Source organism: Toxotes jaculatrix, chromosome 7 (genome assembly GCF_017976425.1).
Source record: "Toxotes jaculatrix isolate fToxJac2 chromosome 7, fToxJac2.pri, whole genome shotgun sequence".
NCBI lineage: Eukaryota > Metazoa > Chordata > Actinopteri > Toxotidae > Toxotes > Toxotes jaculatrix.
This window is the reverse complement of record NC_054400.1, coordinates 20,221,154-20,229,250: the sequence shown is the minus strand read 5'-3', so window position 1 is coordinate 20,229,250 and position 8,097 is coordinate 20,221,154. Positions and strand designations below refer to the sequence as shown.

At 43.0% G+C, this 8,097-nt stretch overlaps 1 protein-coding gene across 2 annotated transcripts; it reads right to left on the bottom strand.

Annotated features, from left to right (window-relative positions):
- Window positions 1-312: 312 nt before the first annotated feature.
- syn1 (synapsin I) lies at window positions 313-7,858 on the bottom strand. 2 transcript variants are annotated; one of them, XM_041042478.1, is made up of 14 exons: window positions 7,542-7,858; window positions 6,468-6,525; window positions 5,159-5,250; window positions 4,871-5,027; window positions 4,683-4,772; window positions 4,104-4,166; window positions 3,857-3,999; window positions 3,639-3,713; window positions 3,446-3,548; window positions 3,219-3,344; window positions 2,833-2,841; window positions 2,385-2,454; window positions 1,740-2,247; window positions 313-448 (listed from the first exon to the last, which is right to left on the bottom strand). In XM_041042478.1, the coding sequence occupies exons 1-14, from the start codon at window positions 7,856-7,858 to the stop codon at window positions 313-315; spliced, it is 1,947 nt and encodes a 648-aa protein (XP_040898412.1). The 2 variants fall into 2 exon arrangements, with proteins under 2 accessions (XP_040898412.1, XP_040898411.1); XM_041042477.1 differs by lacking the exon at window positions 2,833-2,841 and having other exon boundaries at window positions 3,195-3,344.
- Between the last annotated feature and the right edge of the window lie 239 nt (window positions 7,859-8,097).

Below are 8,097 nucleotides of genomic sequence, written 5' to 3'. Positions count from 1 at the left end.
GTGTGACACGATGAGTAGATGACTTACTTAAGCTTGAGGCAAGGCAAGGAATGTTTCAGACATCAGTGCCTAAATTTACTGTGTATTCTACTTTTTGTTGATTTTAAAAGATTTGAACTGTTTAGGCAGTGCATGTCAAGTGTGTACATTTTCATATCAGGGTCAATGTACATGAACTGGAGACGGCATCCTGTTGGTCCTTGTTCGTTGGGGGGGGGGGGATCTGTCCTTCAGTTTGCCTGTCCATTTTTCTGTCAGTAGGAGGAGGGGTGGGGGTGGGGGGGGGGGGGTGGCTGGGGGGTTTATGCCGTCTCAGTCTGAGAAGAGACTGGCAAAAGATTTGCGTAGATTGCGTATGGTTTCTGCCTTCACCTCATCCTGGCTAAGGCTGGCTCGTGGCGCTGGGGTTTCTGGAATGTTGAAGGTATTGGTAAGAGACTGGGATTTGCTATAAAGAGAGGAAAATGGCAATAGAGGAGAGGGAAAGGCTATTAAAGTCATGCAGCAAACCCATGGAATGAAAAGATTGGTGAACAGCAAGACAGAGAGAGAGAAAGACAGGAGAGAAAAGGCTCGGTAAAAGATGGTAAAAGCGCATTCCTTCCGTACAGTCATTCAGTATTACCTTATCATTTCAAGTTAGCTTTGATATGATATGAATAGTGAATGACTTTTCTGGATGCAAAAGTAGTGCATGTTTTTTTTTTCAGGGACTGATGGCAAGTGTTTTAGGTTTTTACTTCAATAGGACATTAAATGTAACCTCATTGATATAATCCAAAATCAGGATGATGTGTCATTTATCCATGAAAACCTATATAGTATTAGTATTTAAAACTAAGATAAAAGCAGAATAAAAATCATGCATTTATACAATGCAACACAAATCTGTACAGTTTTGCATTTTTCATCAGGTGATTTTTCTGATTATATACGCAACAACAAATGAAATATTGTGTGATTTTCAAATAACAGAATATTTGACAGTGTACAGTGTCTTTCTATGGCTGTACGGACAAATTCCATCATTGTGAGGACATGTTGGCTGGTCCTCACACCTTCAAAGAGCTGTTTGATGGTTAAGACTTAGTTTTAAGGTTAAAGTTAGAATTAGCTTTAGGTTACAGTTCGGGTTAAACATTTATTTGCGATGGTTACAGTTAGGGTAAGGGGCCAGGGAATGCATTATGTCAGTAAGTGTGCTCAACTATAGAAAGACCAATGTGTGTGTATGTGTATGAATGTGTGTGTATAACATATGCATTTATTAAAAAAAAAAAAAAAGATTGATATTAAATTACGAGTTTCTCAAAAAATAACTTTAAAGTTTATCAGCATTTTAAATCATGCCTGCTACTATGATAACGCGCTGAAAGAAGGATATAGAGAATCTGGTCACCTGTGTCCCAAAACATGGATTGTGGGAGATGTGATAGATTCATTATGTTTAGGAACAACTACAAGCCAACTTCTGCTTGTTGCTGTTCTAATGTATCACAGTCTCTCCAGACAATCTGTAATGTGTTCTGTGAAACTACTGCTGAAGAACCGAAAATGTAAGAATTGATACATCATGCACATTCAGGTAAGGGAATGAACAGATTTCCCCATGTAGCATGCATATCTCACTGCAGGCAAAAAGTAAGAGAGGATCTTCTGTTTGGGTCAGCTGTAAGGTTCAGCTTATGAAAAATGAGAGGAAACTGATCCCAAGTCATTTATCATACACAGATACTTACTTTAGTTGAGGAGAGCCACCCATAGCTGGGTTGTCCTGACTTGGCTTCTGTGGGGGCTGAGGCTTTTGCTGCAGTGGGGGCCGTCCTCCTGGGGCCCCCTGGCCTTGAGCGGCAGGTCGGGGCTGCTGGGTGGTGGGCGCTCCGGGACGACCTTGCTGGCCGGGTGCCCTCTGTTGCTGTGCCCCCCCCTGTGACTGCTGCCTAGGGGGCTGGGCAGGTCTCTGCTGCTGGGGTTGGCCTGAAGGTTTCTGGGAAACAGACTGTTGCCTCTGAGCTTGTGGTGAACCTCCCTGGCTTCGCTGAGGAGAGCCCTGGCCAGAAGCAGGCCTCTGGCCTGGAGAAGCTCCCTGACCCGATGGCCGTGGCTGGGCTGCAGGTCCTTGGCTAGCCTTAGCCTGGGCACTGGGGTCACCTGTAGGAGGGCTGGCAGCAGATTGCTGGGCCTGTACAGGGGGTTGGCCTTGAGGCTGTGGGCGCTGCTGAGATGGGGGACTTTGCTGAGGACCACCTACAGGAGAAAAACAAAAGCAGCAATAACACCCAAATACTTTCCAAATATCCCTCCCTAGACTTGGAAATAAAGAAAAATGATCCTGGTTTCATTTAACTCAGTTTTTTGTTATGGCAAAGCAGTCCAGTTCTTACCTTGAGGTGAGGGGCGCTGTTGAGCCTGTGGTACTCTTGGCTGAGAGACAGGCTGAGGAGATACCGCTTTCTACAAAACACACAGGGGTTAAAAGGGTAAATATTTATGAAACCAGAAAATCATATTCAGAGAATAAAATGAAAAAAATCTTTTTGCTTTGGTCTTAATATGTTCAGAAAAATGTTCTGCCATGAGATGCAGGACATCTAGAAAGCCTAACGTAAAAGAAAATTATATTCCAACCTGTAGAACATTGCAGGAGCGGTAAATGATGCCAGCACAGGATGTCTGACTCCTGGCCCTTCTGGTCCATTGTCACACTGGTGATATCTGACCATCTCAGATCTCTCTACTCTATTAAGTCAAGAGTGCCCCAGGGATCAGTGCTAGGCCCATTACATTTTTTTTGTCTTGTCTCTTAGTTATATTACCAATAAATATGCTCACTCCCTGCACCTGAATATAAAATACTGTTAGACTGAGATGCTCAGTATTGATCCAATCAAACATACACATCTATTTTCAGACATTACCCTAAATCTGTATGTGGTATATACAGTACACCATCGTTATGGTCATTTTATTGTTACTATAAAAATGTTTATGTCTACTGTTCCGACTGCACTTTTGTGCTTTGTTTATGTATGCTCTGTTAAAAGAGGATGTTCTGAGAGACCACGTATGTAAATGTGCACCCAATAGAAAAACAGACTGGACATATATCACTAATAACAGTGGGGGAAATTAAAAAAAAAAAAAAGGTGGGAGATTACTCAAGTAAGAGTACAGAGTATCTGTGGTTTGAGCACCTGTGCTGGCTGTCCTGCTGTGGCACGGACTGTGGAAGAGCTTGAAGTGCGTAGAACAGTCTGGTTCATCTTAGAGACCACCAGTTCTGCAATCTGAACACGATCATCATCCTGCTGGTCCCCAATCAGTGGCATCGAACAGTCATCAACCTTTAATTAAAATAAATAAATAAACATGATGGATTTTATTGGATTTTGCTTATGATCACAGACACATATTCTCTTTATATCATCATATTGCTTTCTAGTACCTCTATAATGTAGTCCTTGCCATCTTTACCATGTAGAGCCTCCACAGCACAGATATCCAACCCTCCAAAGATGTCAGCACAAGAGTCCACCCACATTCTGTACCTGCAATAACGTGTTTAACAGAGCTATAAATGTGCAGTGAGACATTATATAATTAACAATTTCATCTCATCTGCATTTATGTGCTCTTACTTGTCTGACATGGCCACCTGCTCAAGCATAGATGAGCCGGTGTTGGTTTTCCAGTTGCCAGAAATTGATGTTCTCCTGTCAATTAGAATAAAAATTTATTTTTACTACATCTGCCATGACATCCCAGTCTGTTGGATCTTTGGTAGAAGTTGTTGTAAGTACATCTGACGGAATGAAATGCAGAGAAGTGATGAGAGAAGAATCCTAATTTCACTCACATGTAAGCCTTGTAATTGTTACCGATCTTCTGGATGCGGACATCATATTTTGCATCAATAAAAGGCTCAGATGTGGCGTAAGTCTTGGTCAATGCCACGACGCTGGCAATATCTTGAAAATCATATTGATTGTCCACTTTCACCTGGAGTCAAGATATAAAATGCAGGGCTCGTATTTGTCCCAAAAACATGGCATTCATATTGAAATGAGTAAACATTTGAGCCCTCCAGCTATTTTCCAACCTACCTTTCCCATTCCTGAGTGAGCGTGGCCCATCTTTACCACAACAGGGAACCGAGGGGAGGTAATCTGTAACAAGATCAGTATCCCATACTGAGATTTCTCATAAGTGAACTTAATCATGGTACCATGGTTCAATCAAATGGAAGTGACACATACAGTAGCACCCTCCTCTGTTATTGCAGGAAAATTCTGATTCACATTGATGTCTTGAAAACCAGCCCAGTACTGTCAGCCTGTGACTGCAGGGGTGGAGATGACTGCTCTGCAGCAACAGTCTCAGTTTAACTGTACTGACACTGACTCGGCTCACAAAGGATCCAAAACTCTGCCTCTACCCGGAACAAAAACAACAAGACACTCCCCTGAAAATTAGATTGGTCTCAGCTGCTACATGAGATGGATTATTGACATGCAAGTAAATTACTCTCCTAACATCTGACTGGTACAGAGGGATGACCTGTCTGTGTGTGTCTGTGTGTGTACGTGTCTCTTTAAGGGGTTGTTTACCATGAAGACATACCCATCAGAGCAAGTGGAAAGGGGGAGGAGGGAGAGGAGGAGAGCAGATGGCACAGAACTCACCATTTCCTTGTGGTTTGGATAGTAAACCTGCTCAATCAGTGGGAACTCCTCTGGGCCCAGTTGCTTGTAGAGTCTAGACATCTGAGCAAACTGAGACAGAAACAAAGGTTCAAGATGCTGCTTAATGTGTGCATGCAGCTGAATTCAATGTGTAATGTGATTAAATTCTTTATTTAAAAAATACTTACCACCCATGGTTTGTCACAAAAATTATAGACAGAGTGCAAAGAGTTAACACTTGGCAGTCCAGCGTACTGCAGTCCAATCACTATGTTCCGGTGGTCTCCATTCTTGTCCATGCTGAAAGCATGTTGTCTGATCAGCACAAAGTCTGGCTTGAAAGATCTGGAACAGATGACATTAGCAAAATATTAAACGGCATTGTACAAGACAAACTGTTTTCAACATTAATCCAGATTGTACCTCACAAGCAGCAACAGCAAATAAACTTTTTGGAAATTTTACAGAGAACTTACTTTGTAACCTTATGTCCATTCCTGATTGCGTCCATGTCCACATTGTAGGTGCCTGTGGCATTTGCCACAAGATTGATTTCAGAGAATTCTGCCTGAAAGGACAAAAACAAGTTCAGTCTCCAACACCATAAAAATCACAGTGATCACAATCAGAGCTGGAGGGCAGTGAATGACTATTGCTACATGAGCCTGGTCGAACAGGGTGCAGTTATAAGACAGCAGACTTTATCTGAAGTGTGTTCTTCCTGTGGCCACAGGGGAAATAATGAAAACCCCAGTGCAACATGAAGTGTAAGGATCTGCTCTTAAGGTGCTGCTGGGTGGATTACAGCATTAATAGTCACTGAGTGTATCAATAAATATTCTGATAAGACTACAGATTGCTATTCATAGTTTACAAAGTGATTATTTCTCAGTTGTTAGGCTACACAAACAACTCATTTACCTTTATAAGAGATTACAATTAAAAGTCTGAATCCCTCAGACTGACTGTGGAGGCATCTCCCAAATAAAATATATTTTACATGTCAAGAGAGTGCACTTCAGTGTGGGACTGATTACAGCAGTCCACTCTCCAGGCCCACTCAAGTCAATTGTATTGCAGAAACATCAGGGATTGCGACACCCAGTCTCACTAATCAATCAATACTCACTCATCAGTAAACTGGGACATTTATCATTTTAAGGACTCTATAACCACAGTAACACCTCGAATTGTGCTGGATACCGAAGAGGCCATGGCTAATTTTACGCCATCAAGCCAGCTGTTGATCAGTGCACCTTAAAATGCAAGTGGCCAAATTAGAAAGCGTTTCCAAACAAGGTGACTCAATGCCAAGTGATTTAAAGATCACACTACCTCAGAAAATAAAGACGTGAAACCAAACTAGGATCAAAGTGAAGACAGAGAATGCATATTAGGTGCAGGGGTACATTTTCCATGGAAAATTTATGGCTACCTATACTTTTAGAGGCAATGATGACCAGCGATAAATACAATCAATTCATCCTATAATAATGCCAATGGCAAAGCCTTCATCTTCAGAGACTGAACAATCCACCATGCCTGTTTCAGTTGCCGGGTCTTTACATAAATAGATCAGAGACAGTGTTATCCATCAACAAAATACGAAATAGTAATGTCTTATGAAAGAATGATGCAACATCCCTCCAACTGAAGCTCACAGTCTGGTTCCAAGGCTCAGAGAAGCAGCGCTGGTTTCTTTTTTCCCCCCACAAGTTTCCTGTTCCTTAAAGAAGAATACTGAATACAGAACAAAGCAAAAAAAAAAATACATGTGAATCCTACCTGTTCTACTTTAATGTCAAATTCACCATGGATCTTTCTTCCTCTGAAGACCTTCACCCTGAATGTAAAACAAGGAATCAAGTTGTTGTTTGGATTCAGAGAAAAAAACATGAATTTGAAATTTTGTACATTTCTCCTGTGATTGACAGCTGACATTTCTCCAGCATCTGCAGAGCGTTTCAAAATTCTCAGTATATTTCCTGGCCAGAGAAAACCTGATGTCAAATACACAAAATAAGCTGACACCAGTGGAACAAAATCCTACTTTCCTTTGAAACTACTCTGTTCATGGCAGTATGCTGAGTACTGTTATTACTGTAGCTGCTGGAAATGCATAAAACTAAATTAAGTAGCCTATGTGACATTGTTTTAATCTGCACAGTGCATAAGGAGATGTGAGTTTGATGTAAGGACACAAATACAGGGCCTTGCAGTTTAAATCCAACCAGTTTTCGAGTATAATTATCCACCTCTGCCTTTTGTGTCAGAGTTGGAAAACTATTTGCCCTATGCTGTGGGAAGGAAGGGTTTTGCTGTGATGATGCAAAGATCTGCTTAGTTTATTATCACCTAAGGTGTCATTTTGAGACGAGGGTGCAGTGTTTTATCACCTCTGACTTGTGCACAAAGCTCTAATAAGCATGCATAACGTGCACTGGTGAAGAGGCTTGGCTGTCGTGGTGTAGGTATTCTTGTGCTAAATGTGCCCTCGATTTGAAAATATCTGCATCATCACGGTGGCACCGGCCCCATACCCACTTGCGCTGGCACAATTTGAAGCATTTTCATGACAGGAATGCGGGATTAGGTTGTCACAAGCAATCGCCGATCGTCAAATGAAAATGGCTCCCCTGCCTTCAGTCTGTTTCGCCTTTGCCATGACACAACGTGCGAAATCTGATCTGCAAAGGTGTTTCTGATCTGAGCAAGAAGCCCAGGATGTTACACGTGATGTGTCTCACGGCGCTGGGTGAATCATATGGCCTTCTAGATGTTGGGCCACCGCAACCCACGGTCTGGCACACGTTTCTGTCTAGACGAGGCGCCTGCGTTGGCAATGCGCACTGCTCTTACCAGTCGGTTTGCTGGTCATCGATAACCAGGAGGATCTTGGCACTGCTGGAGACTCCTGCGCGGTCCGCTGCCTCGGATAAGGTCGCAGCCGCAGCAGCTGTGGTCTGTTTGACAGCGTTGGAGATGGACGAGAAGAACCCAGAGCCTCCACCTCCACCAGACTGCTGCTGGCTGGTGGATTGGCGCCTCTCCGGCGGCCCGGGCGACACTGCGGGGCTTTGCTGCGGAGGGTCGGGGCGTTGGAGATCGGTCATGTAGCCATTGGGCAGGTTGGACATGAAATTGCTGTCCGAGAGTCGACGGCGTAGGTAGTTCATGATGGAGACTTGCTAAAATGACGGAGAGAGGGGTCCAAATGTCCTCCCACTGAATGCGACTTACAACTTGGTGTTGGTCAGAAGGAAAATTGAATGACTAGGCTACTTTCCCATGTGCAGACACGGGGGCCAATGCTACCTAAAGAGAGACAAGTCTCGTGTTATTAATTAGGAGCAGATTTTGAATTTCTGAATCACAGTAGTAAGAGATCGTGACTGTACAGCTTAAGGAACTGGCT